This window comes from Zeugodacus cucurbitae, chromosome 4 (genome assembly GCF_028554725.1).
Source record: "Zeugodacus cucurbitae isolate PBARC_wt_2022May chromosome 4, idZeuCucr1.2, whole genome shotgun sequence".
NCBI classification, from domain to species: Eukaryota; Metazoa; Arthropoda; class Insecta; order Diptera; family Tephritidae; genus Zeugodacus; species Zeugodacus cucurbitae.
In genome coordinates, this window is record NC_071669.1 from 6,221,834 (window position 1) to 6,248,276 (window position 26,443).

At 33.8% G+C, this 26,443-nt stretch overlaps 4 protein-coding genes and 1 long non-coding RNA gene across 7 annotated transcripts; 4 read left to right on the plus strand and 1 right to left on the minus strand.

The window, feature by feature from the left end:
- The first annotated feature begins 16 nt into the window (after positions 1 to 16).
- Positions 17 to 8,656, plus strand: LOC128921523 (uncharacterized). Its single transcript, XR_008470961.1, has 3 exons — positions 17 to 87; positions 6,977 to 7,416; positions 7,507 to 8,656. It is a non-coding gene; the product is annotated as an uncharacterized LOC128921523 (long non-coding RNA).
- Positions 1,180 to 24,464, minus strand: LOC105221473 (uncharacterized protein DDB_G0283357). Its single transcript, XM_054229378.1, is given in 4 exon segments — positions 1,180 to 3,177; positions 3,180 to 3,469; positions 3,535 to 4,479; positions 24,374 to 24,464. Coding segments are annotated over 3 exon segments (1,545 nt in total). The 5' UTR covers positions 4,467 to 4,479; positions 24,374 to 24,464; the 3' UTR covers positions 1,180 to 2,854.
- Cht3_12 (protein obstructor-E) lies at positions 17,988 to 19,310 on the plus strand. The gene is made up of 4 exons (XM_011198517.3): positions 17,988 to 18,148; positions 18,205 to 18,670; positions 18,754 to 18,862; positions 18,927 to 19,310. Coding segments are annotated over exons 1-4 (810 nt in total). The 5' UTR covers positions 17,988 to 18,147; the 3' UTR covers positions 19,161 to 19,310.
- Aper1_14 (protein obstructor-E) lies at positions 21,665 to 22,960 on the plus strand. The gene is made up of 3 exons (XM_011198528.3): positions 21,665 to 21,813; positions 21,888 to 22,468; positions 22,534 to 22,960. Coding segments are annotated over exons 1-3 (810 nt in total). The 5' UTR covers positions 21,665 to 21,812; the 3' UTR covers positions 22,762 to 22,960.
- Positions 24,123 to 26,323, plus strand: LOC105221507 (uncharacterized). 3 transcript variants are annotated; one of them, XM_054229382.1, is made up of 4 exons: positions 24,204 to 24,258; positions 24,342 to 24,407; positions 25,112 to 25,177; positions 25,255 to 26,323. In XM_054229382.1, the coding sequence occupies exons 3-4, from the start codon at positions 25,124 to 25,126 to the stop codon at positions 26,113 to 26,115; spliced, it is 915 nt and encodes a 304-aa protein (XP_054085357.1). In that variant the 5' UTR covers positions 24,204 to 24,258; positions 24,342 to 24,407; positions 25,112 to 25,123; the 3' UTR covers positions 26,116 to 26,323. The 3 variants fall into 3 exon arrangements, with proteins under 3 accessions (XP_011196840.2, XP_054085358.1, XP_054085357.1); XM_011198538.3 differs by lacking the exon at positions 24,342 to 24,407 and having other exon boundaries at positions 24,123 to 24,258; XM_054229383.1 differs by lacking the exon at positions 24,342 to 24,407 and having other exon boundaries at positions 24,155 to 24,238.
- The last annotated feature ends 120 nt before the right edge of the window (positions 26,324 to 26,443 follow it).

Below are 26,443 nucleotides of genomic sequence, written 5' to 3' on the forward strand. Positions count from 1 at the left end.
TCACATACATACATACAATTCGTATGAAATTTGACTTCTATTGCCAATTCAAGAATTCGAGTTATGGAAACTCAATTGTACATACGTGTAAGTACGACCATACGTATGAAATATGACTTTTGCAAGACTGCAATGAATGACTTGCTATATTTTGAAGGTTAGGTATTTTGAGATTTGATGATAAACGTTTGTATGCAAATTTGTACGCTTTACTTGAAAATTATTATATTAAAAATGTTAAATGACAGTGTAACATAAATTGTTGTTGTCGATTACACACACTTTAAGATCCGTCGCTGTAAATGAATTCAAAGAATTGTTGCATTAGAGGAAATAATATGACTCGAATCACCATAATCCACAAAAAAACTTCCGAGTTACGGAAGGTTATTTGTTCGAGTTATCGAGAACTTCGACTTATGGAAGTTCAACTGTTTAAGAATATAAAAATTGTTAGAAATATTTTATTAAATTATTGTTATCGTGATACAAACCCAACTTGTTGTCACAACAAACTATAAAATTAAACATTTTTGTCGTTATTTAATTATTTTATTGTTGAATTTATATTTAAAAGTTTCGATTATTGACCCTTCATAGAAGTCATTCATTAATAACTCATTTCTAAAACATTTGCACTCCCATACGTTCTTAAATATCATAATCTTTGTAATTATATCTTATACATACTAACTTATATAGCTACATACATATAGCCGTTGAAAAATATTTAAAAACGATGTTGAGTTCTTGGCATTAGAGGTTATTTTTAATAAAAAAAAAAACTTAAATGTGTAAGATAAAAAGCATTTCATTGAATTGAAGATGTTTTGAGCAATGTTGTCAATTTATCTTAGAAAAACGTTAAATTTTTTTATCCACACGGAATAGTTAACATATTTGTTTATCAACGCATCGTTCTTAGGTATTTTTCAACGGGTCGGGTGTATATGCACGTATACGCAATGAAATACAGACAGACATACATGCATTTTAACAGAATTTAAACTCAAACAAATATGTTTCAACTTGTTTAAGTATTTTAGTACGCTATGCTATACGTTAGAAATTAGACATACATACATACATATATGAAAGTTTGTTTACTGTGCGCTCATCTTCTTACTTTTAAATACTGCATATTACAGTTAAGTAACCAACTAAGCATATCTTATAGTATAACTATTTGTATAATATTGTGTATTTCTTATACATATATGTATGTTTATTGGATATATCATTGTTTATTTGTAGTTAGGTTTTACTGTATTATTAGTTTTACTCGTAAATATCATATCACAGAACCAAATGACAGGTCTTTTTTGTTCAAATTATAGAAAGTTTCCAATCGCAGTATTCATATGACGTTCTTACAACATCTCACTTAAAGCTATGCTTACAAACACAATTTGTTTTCAAAATAGAAATTTTGGTTAATTTCTTGCTTTTTAATATTATTTGTTGGTTTTATAAATTTGGCAAATATCAATTTCATGAAGTTATAGATTTAATGTTCACCTCAACAATGCTACAAATAGATACACCTGTAGAGCATTATTTTGTATATATGTATACATACATAAATGTCAACATATGTATATATTGCAATTGTTAAATATATTTTCGTAGTTTGTTATTCAATTCAAATTTTAATTTTTTTTGTATATCTGATAATTGAATTAAATTCAGCTTTTAGCTTATAATATGTACACCAGTACACAATACATTCCACAAACTTATTATATTACTTTTAATGATTTATAATAAACTTTTTATTGTTTTTTTAATAGATTGATATATGTATGTGTACTTATCGCTTATTTACACTATGTGAGCATTCGTATATACTATATATATATATATATATTTATGTATATTATTATAGATTATTGTGTAGAAGTTTAGTTTGAATAAAAAAGTGTATATAAAAATATTGAGCATACATAAAAATACATGTAGACATTAGAGAGTTTGTAGTTAGAGAGAGAGAGAGAGAGAGATGACGCGAAGCAGTTTAAACGGCATGGAAATATATTTGTGATGTTCATATATGTATAAAAGAAATGAAAAAAATGTCGTTCAAGAAGAGGTGTGACGCTCATTATAATTATATTAAAATAACAATAATACTATATAACTGCCGTCTTTTACCGGCAGTCCTCCACAAGAAGCAAAATGGAAGATTACACAGCCACACAAAAAAATTTTCGTTCTGATCTGGAGGTTTTACTATGTATGGCTTATGTTTTTGGGATCGCTGAATCCGAATTCGTGGTAAATTTAATATCATTAGTTCATGGTTTTGGCATAACCTCAAACAACCAATACAGCGGACGCTTTTTTTAAATTCATCTGATTCGCTTGAAACTCGCTACTCGGGAAAGCAAAATGGAAGATTACACAGCAACACAAAAAAATTTTCGTTCTGATCTGGGGGTCTTACTATGTATGGCTTATGTTTCAGTGACCCCAAAATTCAAATTCGTGGTAAATTTAATTCATCAGATCAAGGTTTTGACATAACCAATACGGCGGACGCTTTTTTGAAAAATTCATCGGATGCGCTTGAAACTCGCTACTCGGGGATTTCCGGGGTCACAGATTACGAATCCGGTGTCGGTGTTTCAAAATTAAAAATGTCGGAATAAATATGGCGGACGCTTCATGAAAAATTCATCGGATTCGCTTGCAACTGATTACGAATTTACCTAATCGTCTATTTCTCGAAATACAATAAATAAATTGGAAAAATGGGAATATGATTTCAACAATGCGACAAAAAAATGCTCATACTTTTTGGCCGAAAAACTCTCTACTACATTCCCCAAATATGATTACTATGCAGTGTATAGATTTAGATAAGTATTTTATCATAGGACGGCGGCGGTGATTCGTCATCTATCGGTGCGTCTTTGCCCTTTCCATGGCTCTCGGTCTCCGGAAAGTATATTGCTATATGATATGGTGGCGGTCCGGCACTTGCCGCATCTTCAATCAATTGCAATTGTCCACACAATGGTGCGCCATGTATATCATCTGAGCCAACCAATTCACTACTACCGTCAGCATTCACGATATCACGCCGACCATATGGTGGACGTGTATAATGTATGGCGCTTTCGGCGTCGGTCTGATGTTGCGCACCCAACACGGCATTGCGTCCGCTTGGCAAGAGTCTTCCAAGCCGGTACCCTGATGGTCGAAATAGAATTTTGCGCCCGCCACAAAGACGGAGGCCAACACTAGCGAAGCGCACATGCCACACTTCAGGTGTGAAGGCAGCAGCTGAGCATCGCCAGCGTTCGCATCCACCGTCATGTTACTGCTGCGCATATTTATGGCTGCCGAACTGTAGCGATGCGCTGTGTTAGCTACCGCATAGCTTGCCGTGTTCGTGGTATTAGTGGAAATGGGCGCGGAACCGCCCATTACAGACTCATGCGACTGAGCGCACGCTGCAGCAGAGTGACTATGAAATAAATAGAGAAGGCTTAGTAGTGGTATGCGCGTGTGTGTGTAAATTGCAGCAAGTACCTGTAACCATGTTGTTGTCGGTAAGCCATTTGGTCCATGTGCTGCGTATGTGCAGCGCCAACTATTGTTCTTGTGCCGCCGCTGTTATTGCCATTACGATATGCATGCGTCGGGGGATTTGCGCTGACATGCGCTGGCTGCCCATTACAATTCCGGCCCGAATACTGATAGTGCCGCACTGACATATTACCAAACTGTGGATGATGATAGCTGCGCATATCGTAGCACTGATTGCCGTGTTGCTGGTACAGCGCCGCATTCGGTGTGTCTACATTATTTTGTAGCAGTGCACCGGCGCGTTGATTGAAATCTTGCGTTGCTGCTGTGGTGCCGCGCACATCACCGGCTGTACCCGTGGACGTAGAAGTGCTCGCATTGTTGTTGTTCATCAGATTGTTGTTGCCAGACGCATGATGGTTCGGTATATGGCCACTGCCATGTTGTTGCGTCTGCTGATAGTTGTACTGGTGGGGATTGTTATTAAGCGTCACCGATGTGGTCGATTGCATTGCGGCGCCTGAGGCTGTTGCATTGGCGGTGTTAATATTATTACCTGTATAATTGCTATTATTGCTGCTGTGCGTATTTGATTGTTGACAATTATTGGCGCTATTGAAATTATTGTTGTTATTGGCATACTGTTGTTGCTGTTGCGGCTGCGGCTGTTGCAATTGATGGTGATGCTGCAATTGCGCCTGTTGATATTGATGGCTGCGACTGCCGCTGCTGCCGGCGGCATTGCTGTGATGACAGTCTGGTAGCACGTTGCTTCTGCTGCTCGTGGCTTTACTGCCACTGCCGCCGCTTATACGACGCGGTGGATGTCCAAAACTGAGTCCCACTCCCGATCCGCCCGCGCCAGATAGCGAGGCCGCAACTCGAGATCTCCCGAAACCACATTGCTGTGAGCGTTTGTCTATCCAGAAGTGCATTGCCGACGTCTAACTGTGGAAAATAATATGAAAGAATAATCGTTTTAATGCAATCGGTATTATACGGAGACGTACTGAGAATAAAAAGAAACCTGTCACTCTAATCTTTCTTTAAATCATGTAACCGTCAAGAGTTTAAAGCTTAGGAGCACCAGTATATCAGATCATAAGGAACAATTAAGCGTCAGCAGATATTTGAGTTGAAGCAATTTTGCTTCCTTCATAAAAACTTTGGCTTATAAATCCGCAAAAGTACAGAAATACATGTAATGCTGATTGAGTTGACTATGCTAGCAATCCGCCAGCATTCAAAATATAACCTAATACAGTCCAACCTTAAAAACAATTGAAGATTTACTAAACATCCACCATCATGAATTGGAACAAAGCGCATCTGTCTTTTAACTACAAAAGTTTTGTAACTGTCAAATGCTTTGTCTGCGTCTATTTGACATCTAAGCACCGACGACCGCAAACAAAGCAAAGCAAAAGTTCACGAATAAGTAGATAGGAAGTCATTAACTGGCGACTTCACGGACTTCGCAATATCAACCAAACGGCGATACCTTTCGAAGGTTCGTTGCACGACTAAAACCCGCAAAAAAGTATTAACAATCTACTCTTACTTAAGATGAAAGTCAACATAAGCGCGCACATGCGACAACTCAAGAGCAAACTGCCAAATATCAACCGCAACACAAGGTCAATGAGCGCGGCGGCAAGGAGTGCGCCTGGCTTAAATGATTAGGTGTTGTGTACATGTCGAATGTTTGGTCACTGCCAGTAGGTGCCGCGAATGATTGCTTGTTCGTGTCAGACTATACGCAAACATCTCTACATATACTATATGTATACTATGTTCTACTCCAAACGCATTGTCTTACACATAAATTCCAACACACTCAAGCACATATTTTTAGCTAGACTAGTACCAACAGCATCGGCATGGCGCACAAAGGAAGCGTTTGTCAAGTTTGAAACAACAAAGAAACAACGCGAATATAGCAGCGCAGAGGTGGCCAACCTCATGTTCAATGAACCATTTTATTCGAAAAAAAAAAATTGCTGGGAGACTGCATAAGGGAGGCTGTGACAAAAGCTATGCGAATCTACAAAGTGCTGCTTAACAAAAAACTTCAATGGCGTTAAGGACCAACCGCGCATTGTTGGTGCTAAAATAATAAATTAAACGCGCATTCAATGACTGTTAGTCATCTTAGAAAATGCCGTCGGAATTATGTTGAGATTTTTTAATTTGAATTCGCTTAGACAGCTGTTGTGTTGACTTTAATTTAGAAATTATGCAATAATAAACAATTAAGCAGTTTAAAATTTGCAAATCGCAAATATTTATTTTATGTATGCGTGATCAACATCTGGAGATAATTCCATTAATATTAATATTTTAAGACTTGTTAAGCAAGCAGATTTGCATATTTTTTTAGTAGAGTACGCATCTCGTCTTCTTTTGCGTAATGTTTGAAATTACAATATACTTAGAAATGCATCATTAATATTTTAAAATTAAATTTTCTAAGTAAAAAAAATATTTAAAAATTATAATATGTTTTCATATAAATATTTTTATAAAATATTTTTATGCTTAAAAATACATAATTAATATTTGAAATTTAAATTTCAAAAAATAGAAGTTAAATTATAATATGTATTTATATTTTATAAAATATATTTTTTACTTCTAGAAATACACAATATTTCAAAATTAAAATTTAAAGTAAAAAAATATATATACATATATTAAAAAAAAGTGATTTCATGTTTTATAAAATATTTTTTCTGCTTAAAAATGCATAATTAATATTTCGAAATTATGTTTCAAAGTGAAAAAAAATATTTGAAAATTTTTATAAACACATATCTATTTAAATATTTTTTTATGCTTAGAAATCCACAATTAATAATTGAAAATTAAATTTCAAAGTAAAAGAAATATTTAAAAATTATAATATGTTTTTATATAAATATTTTTATAAAATATTTTTATGCTTAAAAATACATAATTAATGTTTGAAAATTAAATAAAAAAAAAAATTAAAATAAAAATAAAATTATAATATGTATTAATATTTTATTAAATTTTTAAGTAAAAAAAATAAAAAAAAAATGTTTTCATATTTGATAAAATATTTTTTCTGCTTAGAAAAAACCACAAATAATAATTCAAAATTAAATTTCAAAGTAAAAAAAATATTTAATTTAATTTATTTTAAAATATTTTATACCGTTATATGTATGTATATTTTATTTTTTTATATTAAAAATTGGCAAATTTTACTGATAAAACTAAATATTCATTGCATATTTATTGGCGGAACTTTTAAGTTGAAACACTACACTGAGCTTTTATTGCGCAATATTATTTGATTGATAGGTCTTTATAATATATGTATTAAATTTTTTTACCACAAACAATTTTATCAACATTTTTTTATAAGTTTCATTTCATCAAAAAATTATGTACTAAAATGTGTTGTTCTTTATCTTTTTAGCTCATTCTAAAATCAGCATGAATCATCGGACAGCTGCTGTTCACACTTCATCTCACTTCAAAATGTTTATGTTTCTTTCGACTGTGAATCATACCAACACAACACCACCCTAGTATCAATACAACTGTGGAGCATTGAGGGATCGCTTTTCAACACAAGTGAATGTATCAAATAACTTTCGCCGCTGGCAAAAAAAAAAAACAACAGCAACAACAAGTGAAGTGTAAAGTGTGAGTAAGTGCTTGGAGCCACGCGAGCCACAAATAAAGAGCATTGTAAAAGCTTTGACTGCGAAATACACACACATACATACTCGTATGTAAGAATCTATTTGAAATCATAAACGACTGTCTCCAAGTGTAGCAAAGCAAATACATAGACACGATTAAAGAGAAATCGGTAGACGCGAGTTCATACGTATCATATATGTACACATGTATGTATGTAAGTATAAGCTTTTATGAATCAAGATATGCGTATGTATGTATGTATGTAAATATATTATTTTAAATTTTTATGTGTGAACTTAGGCGCAAACAAAGCATGCAGTAATTCATGCATACAACAAATCTTGCTACAAAAGACGCAGCAGCAGCAGCATGTGAGTAGCATTTTAATTGTACAAAGACACAGACGTCGTTGTCTGCAACATTGCCACGTATGTACTATGTGTGTATCAACAAAGAAATACAAAAACACAACAACTGCCATTGAATTATCAGCCCGCACAGCAATGCAGACGCTGTGGGTTTGAGATCCTGTTGCGATTTGAGTGTTGTGTATGTGTCGAGCCTGTTAAGAGTCAAAGCAGTTAGTATTTTGATGTTTGGGTACTTGGTAGTGTCAACTGCTGTTGCTGCTGCTCCTGCTGCGTGATTTTGCATGTGGTGTGCCAATGTGTGGTTGGGAGGCATTTACAAAGTGTTGCAATGCACTTTTGCACATGTGTATAACGCTTGAAATGAAAAACAGAAAACAAAATAAATAAAAAGAAATACAACGGCATTTGTAGGTTCAGGTTTTAACTGTCATACACGTGTTATATTTACGAGGTGTGTTCAAAAAATAACGGGATTTTTTTTTTTGGAAAAAATATTTATTCATTCCTTCAGCTCCTCTTCCAATCGTCGAAACACTTCTCCAACACGATTTTTGAGATAACCTCTCTTTCACCCATTTCTCGTATGCTTGTAAAATGAGGCGGCCCTTTAAGGTTCTTTTCATTTTTGAAAAGGAAAAATAAAAAGTCACACAAACCCATTCATGTCTGGCGAATATGGAGAATGAGGCATTGTTACAGCATTGTTTCTGGCCAAGAATTTTCGAACGAAGTATGCGTCGTTTAACAAACGAAAATTGCCAAGCTCAAAAGACTACTTCTCACTTTAACGGCTGCTATAGGCAAAGTAAGCAATGAAGAAAACTGAAAATTTGTCATAATTCAGGGAAAAGTATATCAACATAATAACAATAAAAACAGGTTGAGAATTGGACTTTTGAACAATTGGAAATTTACAAATTCCCGTTATTTTTTGAACATATCTCATACGTATGAGTATAGGAAAAAGCTGTTGTCAGCATTGGCCACCATTTTATGTATGTTTGTTGTATTTGTATTTTGTACACTTGCTTCAAATGTATTAAGGCAAGATTGTTCACTTTGATGCTATATCACAAAATTGCGCGTAATTAGTTGTAGTATAAATAAAACTGATGAAAATTTTAGTGTTAAAGTTCAGTAATATATTAAATTTCTATTAAATTGAAATTTTATATTTTTAAATTTTTTTATACTCTCGCAACCTGTTGCACAGAGTATTATAGTTTTGTTCACATAACGGTTGTTTATGTCACCAAGAAATAAAAGAGTTAGATATGGGGTTATATATACATATGTATATAAATGATCAGGATGACGGGTGGAGTTGAAATCCGGATGTCTGTCCGTCCGTCTGTCCGTCTGTCCATCCGTCCGTGCAAGCGATAACTTGAGTAAACATTGAGATATCTTAATGAAACTTGGAACACATGTTCCTTGGGACCGTGAGAGGGTTGCTTTCGGTCCACAGCCCCGCCCCCAAATCGGTTATTTGTATATATCTCACAAACCAATGATGCTATATAAACCAAACTTTCTGCAGTCGTTTCTCTTACATACCCCACCACACACCATGAAAATAGTTGAAATCGAATAATAACCACGCCCACCTCCCATACAAAGGTTAGGTTGAAAATTATTAAAAGTGAGTTAACTCACTAACGAAAAACGTCCGAAACATCAAATTTCACATAAAAAATGGCAGATGGAAGCTGCACTCAGATTTTTTTACAAAATAGAAGCGTGAATAGCGTGACGTCGCCCACTTATGGGTCAAAAACCATATCTCAGGAACTACTCGACCGATTTCAATGAAACTTGGTTTTTAATAGTTTCCTTACATCCCAATAATATGTTGTGAAAATATCGCCACAACCACGCCTACTTCCTATATACCAGAACTTTGAAAACGATCTGAATCGTTTACTTTACAATATATAAAGTAAGTACTAGTGAAGATATCGGTGCAGAACTTTGCACAAATACTACATTTACAGTGTGGCAGCCCCATTCTAAAAATCGCCAAAATCCATACCTACGGTCCATAGGTTTTTAAGGGCCCATATATCGAACACGAGGACCTCGGTGCTTCTAACCTAATATTATGGTTTCCAACTTTCAATGGACTTTAAACCATATTTCGGACGAATGTGTGGGTCAAATTGTGTATTATATAATATTAATAAAATTAAATAAATAAATTGTGAGAGTATAAAATCTTCGGTTACACCCGTTACTTGTTTAATTCGATTTTTTTTTGTGCTCAAAAAGTTTAAATCTTCAATTAAATGCGCGTAAAGAACTTGTTCTGCCAAGCATACGCACATCGCGACATTCGTAGCGAAACTACAACAACTAATAGGAAAATGTAATTAATTTGCTTCTCTGCATGCCAAAGCAAAAGATAGAGAGAGGACCAAAATGCTACTCTGCCCACGCATTATGCACTGCGCTTGTCTTTTCTATACCGTTATATTATAATTTTTGTTGATAGTTGCATGTCACATTACTGGTACCTGAAACAAATAGAACAGGTGCGTTGCTTTATTTACAGTTGTTAACATAGATGTACATATGTTACTACATATGCACTCGTACATGCCCACATAGCATTAATTCTTGTTTGAGATAATTTTTCAGTTACAAGCTGTCACATTTACTGCACTTGCACTTTTGTCCGTGTGTACTTACATATGTACAGTGAGCGTGATTGCGGTGCAAAAGTCAATAATTAAAATGCATTCAAGTGCACCATACAAAGGCAGCGCATAAAAATCTCTGTATATAAGTTTTATGCATAGTTTTTGTTGATGCGCTACCGTTAGTTGTAGTCGTGCATAGCTGTGGTAAAAACAAGCAAAGCAAAGGTAACCAGTTGATAGCCTAGGTGAGTGGTTGTGCTGCTAGTCGTGCGGTTGTTCGGCTATGTGGTACTTCAAGTGGTTTTATAGGTCGTGCATGTGGCTCAAGTGCAAGTGTTCGCTTCAGAGTTAACAACGACCTGAACCGCACAATGCCGTACATATGCAATGACAACAATAACAACAACAACAACAACAACGTATGTATAACAGGCACTTTTGCCGTTGTGTGTGTGGGTGTATGTGTATCCATATATCTATATATTTCTATATATGTATGTGCATTTAGTGCATTAAGGTTACCTTATTTGTAGTTGTAATTAAAGCATAGCGGTTTAATGTTGACGGCGCAGGAAGCTCTCATCATACATGCCACTACTATTCTATTACAACAGTCGCAACGTTGTGCTTATTACCTGCCCTTGCCACTGCACTGTATAGTCAGTCATTGACAATGTTAATGATTATTAAGACAATACTTGAATTGAAATCATGTCAAAGTTGATTCAGCATTAAATGCTTATCTTTAATAATGTCTTTTCGCATTTTGCTGTTTTTTGTTGAAATTCTAGAAATTTAAAAAATTTGCGAAAATTCACAGAAATAACTAATTTTGGTTTCGAAACACTTTGTTTGCAGATAAGAAATTATTTACTTAAGGGATTAGGGATAGTCAGGATATCCAAAAAATCGAGTTTTTGTTTTTTGCATTTTCGTTAAGTGTAATATCTTAAAAATATTCTCTCAAAATTTGAATTTGATCCGATAATTATTTTTCGAGCTATTCGACAAATAACAAAGAGCAGCTCGGGCAAACCAGTTAGCGCTAGTTTGAAACTTTAAAATCGTTTTTCTCAAAACTATGTTTTTTGAACTGGTGATAACTGCAATTCGAAAACCGCTTAGTATATTTAAATGATATTTATATAGCTTTGAGAATACATACATAATAATTCTGGGCCTAATCGAACCTTTTCAAAAATTTCGATTTTTTTAAGACCAATTAGTTGTTATTTTCTCGAAAATCTAGAAAAGAATTTCCTAGGGCCGTCAATTTGTTAATTTTTCAAAAAAAGCTTCGATCCGGCCCAGAATTATCTATTTATAAAACAATTTTTTCTTATTCTTAAGACAACATCGTGTTATTTATGGATATATTTACGAGTTTGAACTGAGTTTCTTAAGCTTGGTATAAAATAAACATATGAATGCTAATTATCTAATCAAAATCTGTCTGTAACAGCCGCTAAGGTCGATTTTCCTTTGTTTAGAAGCTCACAACTCGTTGCTTGTTCATGAATTCTTGGCAAAAACAATATTGTAACGATGCCCAGTCGCCATATTCGCCAGACATGACCCCGTGTGACTTTATCCTATTTCCAAAAATAAACAGAACCTTAACCCTTTCAATACTGACGGGACGCATGTGACACACAGAGTGTTTTCATTTAACTATTTTTAACTTTTACAAGTCATAACAAAATATAAAAAATACAATAAAAATTCCAAATATTTTTCGTTTGCTTTATTATCTTTATGCTAGTAATGGGACGCATATGTCCCCATACCATTTTCTGATGGGACACCCTTGCCCCAGGACATTTCTTCTGTCCTCGTTATCATTTTCCCACCCTATGGTACACTACTTGGGCCATAATGACTCAATGTACATGGGAAACAAGTTTTTTGCTTAAAAAACCGTATTGAAAGGGTTGAAAGTCCGTCGTTTTACAAGTAAATGAGAAATCGCTGAAAGAGCCAAATACTATTCGAGTTTGAAAAGTGTTTTGAAATTTCGAAAATTCCCGTTATTTTTTGAACACATCTCGTATATTAAAATAAACTAAATTAACAAGAAGTTAAGTATCCAATTATAATCGTGAAATTATACAAGCAAGAGTGTCGTATCGATGATAACACTATATAGCAAAATCTAGCTAAATCCTGTAATTAAGAATAACGTTTATTGAAAAGACATATTTTCGAACACCGAATTCAAATATTTCAATTTTGGAGGCTAACTTCAAAATCGTAGAAAGCGCACACACACACGATTTTTTACTTATGACTCAATCTCCAGAAAAATTTTAGTTTAGTCCAATACCCAGCCAAGTGTGGTACAGTGTAATTTATTTCCATCACTCATACGCCCTGTTGATCCGTTGGTTATTTCTATTATAACATTGTTAAGTATTTTTGTTATATTATCTAAAATTTTATGGAAGTTGAGATTCGTATGGCGACTACCTAGTGGTAGATCATAAATCATAAAAAATGACAAAATGAAAAAGTAAGAAAAAAGGAAAAAATATGAATAGGTCTAGTAAAAGGAATCCATTATTTTCGGAAAAATTTTAGGTTTTAATTAGCAAAGTTATTAATGTTTTATTTGCTTATATGCCTATCACTTTACTTTGTTTTTAAGAATTTAATTACAGTGGAACTTCCATAAGTCGAAGATCGCCATAAATCGAACTTTTGAATTAGCAATAGCGTTTAGAATTCAAATTTCATACACATTTCCTTCCATAACTAAAAAATGTTGAAAAAATATTTTTAATGAAAAATTCTATAACTCGAAGTCTCTCTAACTCGAAGTTTTTTTATGAATTATGGTGATTTGAGTTAGAGCAGTTCCACTGTATTTGGTATGTGTTGGACTTCAAATAAGACTCAAAAATTTCTCGCAGTAAAGCCGAGTTTTCTTTGTTATAACAAAAATGACTTTCATTATCAGTGAAAACCCATGCTATAAGGTCAAATTAGTACTAAAATTTCAAATTATACACTTGTACATTATATAGTACGCTGTCACTCTAGGCACACTAATAATATATAAAATCCTAATTAAAATATACCACACTTTTAGTTACGAGTGTCTTTTATAGTGATGGCAAGTGTCTTGTTTTTTTGTTTTCTTGCAAATACTTACTTTGTTATCAATTGCACTCACGACTTCTACTTTCGCCCAAAGCACGCTTTCAATTAGTCCGTTGTTTCGTCTTCCACTTTTCTTTGTTTTGGCAACTTTTACGTTTCGTCTGACACTGCCGCCGTCGTCTGCTGTGCTGTTTGGCTGGTGTGGACGCAAATACACACAAAAATTGTACACAAATAAATGTGTTTTTTTTCGTTTTTGTTGTTATTTTCTTTTTTTAACACTATTTTGAACACATAGGGTGCTACTGCTGCTGCTGCTGCTGCTGCTGCTGCTGCTGTTTGTCGCCGTTTCTAACTAGTTTGCATGTGTGCGTGTGTATGTGGATTGTCCCGACGAGTCCTTGAAAATTTCCCTCGGCTTTTACCTACTTGCACTCAATTCTTAGCAAACCAACTTCGCAAATACATTTTCACACACTTCGCATTGTGAAATGCAGCATTTTTCTTTTTGCTATACGATTGTCACGTTTTCTCGTTTTTTACATTTAATTAATAATATTTCTTGATAACTTCATTTGAATTGTATTTAACCTTATAGTGGCAGTCTAGCGATGATTTCTCATTTACGTGTATATTACTGATTATTTTCTTCTTTGTTATGTATATTTATGTATTGTATTTGAATAACTATTTTTTACGCGAGTCAATTTAATACACTGGCGAAGTCTCACTCGATTTGTTGGCTCGCACTACTGTCGTCGGTCGTCTGTCTGCGAAAGGACTAAATCATATGCAGAGTGCTCGACTCGGTCTCATTGCGGTTGCATTGCTCTTCTGCCATGTCTGGCCTCTCCGCCGACTTTTAGTTAGCTTTCAAGCTTTTCATGCGATTTTGACATCTCGTCCCTTGGTTGTGCTTTCATAGATGCTGCTTTTAGCTGCGATGCTGTATTACTGCGCTCTATTCACTTGTTCTGATTATTATTCAAATGTCTGCGCATGTGCATATATTTGAAATGGAGCTTTACCCGCCATCTGTTAGAGTTCAAATTAAATATTTTTATAATGTAATGAATTCTTTCAAATATTAATACAGTTGATCTCCTTTTTACACGGTTTTTTTTTGTACGGTTTTTTTTTACACGGTGTTTTTGAACACTTCCCAGTTACCATTTTTACACGGTTTTATTTTTTTACACGGATTTTTTATTTTAATTGTATACTTTTTTGCAATAAAATCAAAATTCCATCCGTCAATACGTCACAAATCCATTGCTGTTAATAGAATTTAATAAATTCTAAATTAGGTTTAAACTAAAAAATACAAATCCACAGTGGTTCAGCTTGTATGAAGGCGCGATCATAAATACTTCCCGTTGAGATATCGCTATGAAATTTTCACCAAAAATCTAGAAAAATATTTTAAATATATATTAAAAAAATTGGCCCCATCGGACTACTAGGTCCTATAGATCCCATAGAACAGTAATTGCTATTATATGGCAATGATGTGCAAAAATACTTCTCATGGCCATGGTTGGAGCGTCAAAACTTTCAGTAAGACTTTGGAAAAAAGTTAAGAAAGCGAGAAAAAAGCTGAACATGATTTATCGTTATAGTTTCCCCCATCCAACCCACATATTCCACCTATAAGAACAATATCATATAAAAAATTAATGTAGGGAAAAAGCAAATTATCAACCAATTTAGTATAGTTCATTTTTTCACTGGCATTCAACAGCCATTATAATTAGAACAAAAACTTTTGATGTATCCTCTAGTAAACCGTACACAGATTGAAATAAAGACGATTTATCCTTGTTTCCAAGCTTCCTTAGCCCAATTATGATGAGTTTGAACTTAAAAATAGTTAATTCAAAGTTCATTATTATTTTGACGTTTGCAAATACATCCGCAACTTTCCGTACCCAACTTTAACACTTTTAATACTTTAAGACTCTGCTAAATACTATATGAAATACAATTAAAGGGGGACCGCGGGGGAACACAATTAAAACTTTATGTAAACACATTGAAGACGCAGAAAAAAGCTCCAAAAAAATATAGGTGATTTAAAACACTAATTTCACAAAAAATACAAATATCGTTAGTCTTAATTAATTTCACAAGTTAAAGTAAATACCTTTAGCTTCAAAATCCATTAAAAATAATCTTGATTCGTTAACCTGAACAATTACCAGAACAAATGGAAGTCCTTTATTTCTGCGAAATTAAAAAAAAATTCTGATGTGCTTTAAAAAAAATCCGGTTGTTCATGCATTTAACTCTATTTTTAGAAAGTACCATTAGATTTTCAGGAAAACCCGGTTTGCAAATAGGAAGTGTGGACAATTTAGAGGTCATCGGTATACATTTTGTCGAAAAATCATGAGATGGATTTTTTGATTTTTGGCCTAGGGCGGAACCACTGTGCATTCCCATAATAGTTGTTGTTTGTTCCTTCTAACAGTAATATGTACATACATATAATACCAGAAAAGTCTATAACATCAACAACAGTGAAAATTCTCACTGTAGGAATAGATAGAATTTCATGTAAAATTAGACTTTTTTTACACGTTTTCTATTTTTTGCACGATTTGTTTCTTAAATTGGTCCCAATAGTGAGTTTTATATAAAAATTTAATTTTTTTGCACGGTTTTTTTACACGAGTAATTTACTGTCCCAGTTAATCGTGCAAAATGGAGATTCATTCTAACCTCAAACATGTCCGTAGTGCATTGCAGAAATATGTGCGGAATATAGCGCTATATAGGTAGTAGGTCACAGAAAAGTAAAGTTCTCTCAGGACAAACAAATACTAAATTTTACAGGTCGCTCATCTTTACCGTCCTGTTTTATGGTGTAGGAAGCGTGGACGTTGGCAACATCTGATGAGACGACTGTGGGAGTTTTCGAGAGGTCTTTGGGAGGTTTTCCGATCCTTGGAACATTGGCAACTGCGAATACGGCAGTCGATGAAACTGCGACCACGCGGGCTAGGTCTTGTGATCTGAAGGGACGAACGCACTCCAGCTTTGAAAGTGGTCGATGCAGTACCCGCTGGTGGAAGTTGAGAAAGAGGAAGACTGTTGTAACTCGGCAATAATCGCATAAACGGTGTCAACGCCTGTGAAAAAGAAGGAGCTCATAAGAGCTATTTCAGAGTAAGTAATGGACTGAGCTCATAAGAGCTATTTCAGAGTAAGTAATGGACTGAGTTGGACTGAGTAGACAATTGAAAAGTAAAGTCCTCTCTCGACGAACCAAAACTAAACTCTACAAGTCGCTCATTATTATCGTTCTGATGTTTGGCGCCGAAGCGTGGACGATGACAACATCCGATGAGACGACTCTTGGGGTTTTCGAGAGAAAGGTTTTGCGTCAGATTTATGGTCCTCTGAACATTGGCAACGGCGCATACCGCAGACGATGAAACGATGAGCTGCACGAGTTATACGACGACATTGACATAGTTCAGCGAATAAAAAAACAGCGGCTACGCTGGCTAGGTCATGTTGTACGAATGGATGGAAACACTCCAGCTCTGAAAGTGTTTGATGCAGTACCCGCTGGAGGAAGCCGCGGAAGAGGACGACTTCCACTCCGGTGGAAAGACCAAGTGCAAAGTGATCTGAGTTCACTTGGTGTTTTCAGTTGGCGCCAAAAAGCAAAAAGGAGGAATGAGTGGCGCGCTCTGGTGGATTCGGCAATAATCGCTTAAAGCGGTTCCTACGCCAAATATATATATATAATTAAGTGAATAAGGTCCCTAACATCAAGCAAAATACCTAATATAAAACAAGTTATCATTTTATAAACTCCGTAGCATACAAAAAATATACTTCCGAATTTCGTTAAGTTACTGTTTGACAAAAATTTAATATACATTGCGCTCAATATTTCTACCATATCGCATTTCCGCCGGAACAAGCAACGGAAAAAATGCCAAATATGTAGTAAATTAGCAACGCATACTCATAGTTAGCGTATTCTAGGTAATTCAGTCAAAATTCTCAAATGCCTATGTTCGTCGGCAGTTGAAAGTAAAAGCAATTTTCCTAAGTAATTGACATAATTAATGAATGCTCATTCATTATAAGACTTGAAAATTAAAAAAAAAAAATAAAAGTGTTATTCGATTTTTGCATTAGGAATTCAATAACATTGAACTTGTGCGCATGCGAGAGGTGAGCAGGGTGGCGCGAAGTCAAAAATTCGTTGTTAACATTATCAGTTGTTAACATTAAAATTATTACTTGTAATTTATGTACGTATACAACAGTTAGTAGATAATGTTGAAGAAGCGTGTTTTCGGCGCTATCACGCTGGAAAAAAATTTTGATTTACTGAAAAGTATTATAATAAGTAGATATTTAGATATTGTCTTTGAACATTAGAACCATGACCCTGTAAAGATAATTGTTTGAAGTTCAATGGAACCAACTATGGAAAATTGTGCTTTCGAACGCATATACATAAGTTTTTTTTTTTGTAGAAATTGTTGTAAAAGCCGAAAAAAACTCGCGGTTAACACTTTTTATTGTATGAGTATACAGTCAGTTTGTGTATGTGTTGCTTTTGGAGACATGTTGCGATAAGATCGAAACCTGATAGTATCTTTACCATATTGAGTTGTTCTTTACGGTGAGCAGCAATAGTTAAATGCTGCTTGCAAGAATATAAAAATGAACCCCCACGAAAGGTAAGCAACAGTACATCCCTCGCACTCACTACAACTTGACGACAAAAACGGCCGCAATCGCTTAGTGTTTGTAACGCGGCAACTATTCTAAATAATCAGCACTTTTAACAACTTCTTCAAGCTAACAGTGAGTTCCTCTGGCTACAGGATGGTTCTTTAAAACTAAACACTTTTCTCTTCCAGTGAATCGTCACTACGCTATTGGTTTGCTGGCAATCTTTGGCCTCATAGTCGCCACTAATGCTGCAGCATCCATCAATATTTGTCAAGGTGTGGCCGATAACATTTTTGTAGCGGATATTACTAACTGCAGCAATTATTTTATTTGCGTTAATGGTCAACCGATCGCTCAGCAATGTCGTAACAAATACTTCTTCAATGGCAATACGCAATCGTGTCAGGCATCCAATGCGACCTGCTTGAAATGTAATGCAAGTGTATTGAGTTCAGTCGCCTTATCAAGGACTTGCAATAAATATGCACTCTGCTTTGATGGTCAACCATTGCTACAACAATGCGCTGATGATTTACAATTCAATCCACAATTGAATGCTTGCGATTATCCCCAAACTGTGGATTGCGTTGCAAACCAGTGCTCCATTTATGCGAAAAGTCCTGTCTACGTTACCAGCAAGGCGTCGTGTTCGAAGTGAGCATAAGAATAATTTGAGAAATATTTACATTTTTCTTTAAAATTATTATTAATAATTTAATATTTATTTATTTTTTTAGATATTATATCTGCATGCAAGGTCAGCCACAAGCCCAAAACTGCCTCAGCAATTTGGTCTTTAATCCTGTTAAAAATCAGTGTGATCTGCCAGCGAAAACTAATTGCACCGTGAGTGTCTTAATTAATTGGCACATCACCAACACATTGTAGTAATTGTATGTATGCTTTTCAGATTACCCCACCAGGCAAAGCACGTTCCTTGCAAACTGCCGCTATGATCGCTCCACGCATGGTCGATATCAACTGCCCCACCGTGGGCATTCTGGAGTTCGCACACGAGAACCCAAATCAATACTACATGTGTGTGAACGGTAAAGGTGCTCTAATGACTTGCGCTGCCAATCTGTACTTTGACAAGGATATGGGTGCTTGCCGCCGCAAAGAGGATATACTAAAGAATTATTAAGTTTCTCTCGTACATAAATGCTCAATGAATGTGTGCATTTGTTAGTTCTCCGATATTTTGTCAACACTTAAAATTGTTAAAACAAGTTGTACTTGTTTTGATCGATATGAAATTAAATAAAATAAAGGTTGAGGTTAAATGAAAAAAAAACAAATGTGAAAATGTTTAACTCAATTATTGTAGTTGGAAATAGAAAAGAGGTCTTCCTCTTTCGCTGCTCCCACCGTCGGGTACTGCATCGAACACTTTCAAAGTTGTAGTGTTTTCGTCCATTCGAACAACATGACCTAGCCAGGGTAGTCGCTGTCTTTTTATTCGCTGAACTATGTCTAGGTCTTCATATAACTCGTACAGCTCATCGTTCCATCGTCTGTGGTATTCGAAGTTGCCAATGTTTACGGGGTTATATACAGTTAGGATTTTCAAAAAATCGATTTTTTTTGCGTTTTCTTAATATATATATATATATCTGAGTATACACACACAATACTTCAAGTCGATCCGACGAATATTTTCGAAGTTATGGACACATTAGTGAAGGCGCGGCTGAACCGATCGGTCTGAAATTTTTACACAAGCTTTATAACTATATTTTTTAGAAATTAATTGAAGGGTTTCCCCATCCGATGAAAATTTCTTATTTTTACAAACAATTAAAGACCCGAATTTTGGTCGAAAATCGAATCTTTTGCTTTGAGTAGCCGCCATTTTATCAAAAAATTTTTTTTTGCTAATTCCTTCGATCAATCCCTAGATTATTTATTATATTAATGAAATTTATATGGTTTTTGCATTTTAGATGATCCAGTCCAGAGATATCGTGCTTTTTTGGCGGACCTCTGCAAAATTGGCAATATCAACGTTCCCAATAATTATTTTTGCCAATAAAAAATATGTGAATATAGTTTAAGGTTGTCATAATATACCTGCCAAATTTCAAATCAATAAACCAAATAGTTTGTTTAGAAAAAAATTCTTGAAAAATGCTTTTTTTTCGACCTCCTAGCTGTATATAACCCCTTAAGGAACCGTAAATGTTCCGCAAAACATTTCTCTCGAAAACTCCTAGTGCCGTCTCATCGGATGTTGATATCGTCCACGCTTCTGCACCATAAAACGAGATGGTAAAGATGAGCGACCTGTAGAATTTAGTATTTGTTTGTCCTGAGAGGACTTTACTTTTCAATTGTCTACTCAGTCCAAAGTAGCACTTGTTGGAAAGAGTGATTCTTGGATTTCTATGCTGTCATTGTTATTGGTGTTAATGCTGCTTTCAAGATGATAAACAGAGTTATTCAATTACAAATTTTTTTATTTATTTTTGGAAATTCAAATATATGTATGTATTTAGAATCTGTTTAATTATAAAAAACAATAACTAAATTTCATGAAAACACAATGAGGATGAATTATGGTAATATGGCATTAAATAAAACAGCAAATTAAATGAAAAAATAATAATAATTTTACATTGATTCGAAAGGGGAGTTCTAGCGAGTGGTACCTTTTCAATCTTCAGGGTTGCAAACCATTGTCCATTGTTAAATATATTTTTAGTTATTAGATGCGAAGAGTCAATTTATTGTACCATATGTTATGAATATCGATCGTCATTTCAAGCTCCAGACCAAAGCATGTGCTTTAGAACATTCTAAACTGACCGATAGTGAATAAAAGTACGGTTTTATAACTCTCCGATCATATATTGGTCTACAACTTTGCTTCCGCCGTTTTCCAACTGACCGATAGTGAATAAAAGTACGGTTTTATAACTCTCCGATCATATATTGGTCTACAACTTTGCTTCCGCCGTTTTCCAATAGATGTCTCTAGGGTCAAGCACTGGTCAATTAAATCGTTTTATATCAATCTTGGACCTTGTGTCAACATTAACCCAACAAAATCTTTGTAGAGATCTGTTTGCATCCCAAACTAATTCTCAAAGCTCAAAATGTCACTTTTTGAGTTGAATTCTCGACATTTGCACGGAATACGCATGCTGCCAGAAAGGTGGTCAAAAGTAGATAGTAGCTAGCGACAGGCAATATTTTGAATACCATTTTTGTTACCGTTTTTATACAAAAAAAAACCTTAAATTTACAAAAAAACGGCGGAAGCAAAGTTGTAGACCTAAAGTACAGTATGAATAAAAGTACGGCTTTGTAATTCTCCTTCCCTTAAGAACATATAAAATGTTGATATGCGCAGTTAGCGATGACGCATAAAGCAAATTGCGTATTGCATTAGTTCTAAAATACTTCAATGGCATCTCGGTGTAATAAAAAAGTCAAACTTCGCTTATAAACAGGATATATACATACATCTGTATTGCATTATCAAAATTATAGCATCCGAATTATGTATTTTCGGTATTTTTTTTAATTTTTTTATGCTTTAATTACTTTAGGATATTATCGGAGCATGTTTTTGTGTATGCTACTTATTATCTTTTTGTTCTTCAACAATTTGCGTCAGGCACTTCAATTAATTAATGAAAATGGGTCATATTTCAATGTTATGATATCATTACCCAAAATACAGTAATTTCGCGAACCTATATAATGGCGAAAAAGCAATTATTTTTATTAATTATCATTCAAAAAGCTATCGTACAACGACAAAGCACACACCAAGTCAATTGGGAAACCCAAAAGTGAGTTGAATTTCGTATATTTTGAAAACAATAAATATATTCTACAAAAAAATAAATATTTTCCTTTTTTCTAGTGAAATATGCATTATGTATACTACTGGCATGCGCCATTTTCGATGTGATGAGCGCAACTCTTCAAAAGGTGAACATTTGCAATGGCGTCAGCGATCGTGTATTCTTGCCGTATCTCGGTGATTGTTCCAAATACCATGTCTGCATGGGCGGCCGTCCTATCGACCGTCAATGTGAACCCGGCTTCTATTTCGATGCCAAGAACCAAAGCTGTACTTTTCAAAATGCGGCAAAATGCTTGCCGACCTGCACCAATGCGCTATCGTCCTTCTGCTATGATCGCACTTGCAATAAATATGTACTCTGCTATGCTGGCGTGCCAATACTACGCGAATGTCGCGATGGCTTGCAATATAATGCGCTGACAGATCGTTGTGATTTTTCACATAATGTCGATTGTGTGGATAATATGTGTACATTATTCAATGATCCGAAAGATATTACATTCATCGAGAGCAAAGCATCGTGTGAAAAGTACTACATTTGTATGGATGGCAACGCTATTCCACAGACTTGTTCGAACGGGCTGCATTTCAATAAGGAATGTAATTGTTGTGATTTCAAGGAGAACGTCAGTTGTAATGTGAGTTGAAATGCGTTGCGCTTTGAACAAGCACTTTAATAGTGTGTTATATATGCCTTTTATAGATTACTGTTTCAACACGCAACATCCTCTCCTATGCGAAGGTGCCACCCAAGCGCGCCGATATTGCCTGCCCAGCTGAGGGTGCCAATTTTATTGCACATCCGGATCCCGCTAAATACTATTACTGCTTGAATGGCATGGGTGTTGTGCTTGAGTGTACACCGGGGCTATTCTACGATGCTGCGTATGAAGAGTGTCGTGCACCAGAAAACATTTCACGAAAATCTTAAAAATATGTATTTAAACATCACGTAAATTAAAAAAAAAAATTGAATTTAAAATTCACGAAAATTTTAAAAATATTAATGTCAAAATCACGAAAATCTTAAAAATGTGAATTTCGAAATCACGGAATTTTTAAAAATATTAATTTCGAAATCACGAAATTTTTAAAAATATGTATTTCAAAATCACCAAATTTAAAAAATATGAATTTCAAAATCACGAAATTTTTAAAAATATGAATTTCAAAATCACGAAAATATAAAAAATATTAATTTAAAAATTACGAAATTTTTAAAAATATGTATTTCAAAATCACGTAAATTAAAAAAAAATTGAATTTAAAAATCACGAAATTTTTAAAAATATGAATTTCGAATTCACGAAATTTTTAAAAATATGTATTTCAAATTCACGAAAATTTTAAAAACATGAATTTCAAAATCACGAAATTTTTAAAAATATGAATTTCAAAATCACGAAAATTTTAAAAATATGTATTTCAAAATCACGAAAATCTTAAAAATGTGAATTTCGAAATCACGGAATTTTTAAAAATATTAATTTCAAAATCACGAAAATTTAAAAAATATGAATTTCAAAATCACGAAAATATAAAAAAAATTGAATTTAAAAATCACGAAATTTTTAAAAATATTAATTTCAAAATCACGAAATTTTTAAAAATATGTATTTCAAAATCACGTAAATTAAAAAAAAATTGAATTTAAAAATCACGAAATTTTTAAAAATATGAATTTCAAATTCACGAAATTTTTAAAAATATGAATTTCAAATTCACGAAATCTTAAAAATATGAATTTCAAAATCACGAAAATTTTAAAAATATGTATTTCAAAATCACGAAAAAAAAATCATCGAAAAATTGTGCTAAAATTTTTAAAAGAATAAAGTGAATTAAATGCAGGCGGTTATAAACTTTTATTTTTCAATTGGTATAACAATATATTACATCATTCTAATGCTACTTATTGTTTTGAGTATGGAATACGTGTCGTATGAGTAATATATTAAGATAATCAGCTAAATTTTAATTATTCATGCAACAAACAATATTATAATGTTAGCAGTGGAATGCTTAAAGACTAAATAATCTGAAAAAAATATTATTTTTCAAAATTCTTATGTAGCTTTGTAAGAGTAAACACCCTTTATTGAGAACACTATGAACTATACACAAGTTGTCTGTTTTGCTATTATACATGAGTACATACATATATATATCTGTATATATTTATATATACATATATAGAGGCAATAACATTTTTCACGCGCACAACCGATCTTCTAAAATCGAAAACACAACTGCGCACACATACACACATATTGTATATTTTCACACATATTCGTCGCTTTTCTCTTTGATTTGCCCAAAACAGAGCAACAGTTTATCTCAGCTTTTCTGAAAAATCTGTGAAAATCTTATGATTCAGTTGCTATTGGACTGTTTGCTGTGACAATCGTGTGTGTAACTTCTTTGTTTTGTAGGTTTTTTGCTAGAAACGATACATTTTCGTATTTCCATTGTTTAATACAGTGCATTAAGAAACGACAATTTCTTTTTCAGTGTCACTAGTTTATCACATTTATTTTGCTTACCAAATTTATATAATTGTTTAATAAAATTTCGAAGGTGACGTTAATAACTTGAAATATTTAATTAGTTTTTGTGTGTAATGATGACAGCAAAATAAATGTTAACTATTTTTAGCATAAGTTGTTCATGAAATCTTTTTATGCACTTCATACATATACAGGGTGTTGTGTTATTTACATTTTAGAAGCATTGATTTCTAACATTAGTGTTATTCATTTATTTGTTAACAAAGAAAGTGGAAGATCTCTTGTAAAATAATCTGTGAAAATTCCCAAAGAAACTAAATTATATAGAAAAATTAACTATAAAAAAATATATTATTATAGAATATAAAAAAAATATTTATTAAAATATAAGTTTTTTATAAAATTATTTATTAAAATAATAATTTTAAAAAATATTTATTCATTTCTTTTAATAAATAATTAATTTTTTTAATAAATATTTTTGAAAAAATTATTTTTAAATTTTTTTTTATATTTTTTTTTTAATAATTCCGCACTCACACCCTATAAATTTTTGTACTTTTAAATTATGCGTACCGCAAATAATATTACTTTATGTTTTGTATAAGACCACGAAAATATCGCATACATTTGTTTACATACATACTCGTATATCATTGTAGCAATGTATTTACATTTTGTTAAGCAAATCATTTATTTTAATTAATTCATAAAATCAGCTAATAAGCATTAATGTTTATTTAAACTAAATTCTTTGTATAATATAATTTTTAGGTAAACATAAAAATGGTAAACGAACTCAACAAACCGCCTTCACAGGAAAATCTAGCGCTTGGCGAGGTAAATATGAATTATTTTCCACAAAAAAAATTATTTACAACAAAAATATTTTTTTTTTTTAATTTTTAATTTTATAGCGCCTGCTCGATTCGCAGCGGCAATTGCAAGAGATGCAAGAGGAACACCGACAATTGCTACAAGAAATGGAAGCACTACGACAACGTGCCGCCGCGTTGAGCCGTTTGAATGAGCAACAATTCAGTCACGTCGGCGATCAACGCCGCGAGGAGGCACCGACACTTGACACACACGCAGATAATACTACACAACAGCAGCGCGATAATACGCCATTAGACGCTACGGTGTTTGAGGAGCAGGGAGACGCTACCACAGCCAGCTCACCAAATGATGCCGTCGAACAAAGCGCCAATTTAAATACAGACACCAATCAAACAAAGAATTCGCCAGATAACGACGAGAATGACGATGATCCCGAAACGGCGGCGTATTTGCAGAAGAAGTTGGCAGAAATTGCACAATTGAAAGCGCGTTTTAAGCATGTACAGAACATTATGAACACCACTGAAAAGATAGAGGAGCACATAGCCACGAAAGGTGTTCCGAAGAGCGGCGCTGCCATAACCGCATTGGAGAGTTCACTGGATAAATTAATTATTAACGATAGCTTCACCGAAGTGCAATCGCCATGTGTGACTAGCACAACGACTATTCCGGCAAATAGTACTAAGCTAAATGAAGACGATACTAATATAGAAAATGAAGTGAAAAAATACGAAAATACAACGAACGATGAGGAGCAAACTATTAATTCATATGCTCCAACACAAGTAGCTAACGAGGAGCTGCTCTCAGCTATGATGAATATGTTTAGTGATTTTACAGCAGATTTACGTAGTCAGGCGGATGATTTGCGTGCCGAACGTGATCGTTTGCGTGCGCTCAAGGAAGATCTGTTGCGTAGGAAGCGTCAGTCATAAAATTTTTCAAAGAAATTGTATCATCTTTAAAGAAAAAACATTATTTCATTGCTGACGTATATAATACATACTTGAGTACGGATTTGCTAAATCCAGACAAACATACATTAGTTACAAATGTTAAAGCTATATTTATACTCCAAGTATATATGTATATTAAATTATTTTAATTAATAAAAATTGTTTACAGTATGTTAATACAAAATAATGTCTCTTTGTAAAAATGCTAACTGCCGATTGCGCACTAATGTATGAGTTAAATTTTGAAATTTTAAAGACAACGATTTCCTATATTACAGTTTATACCTTTAATATATTCTTTATTGAT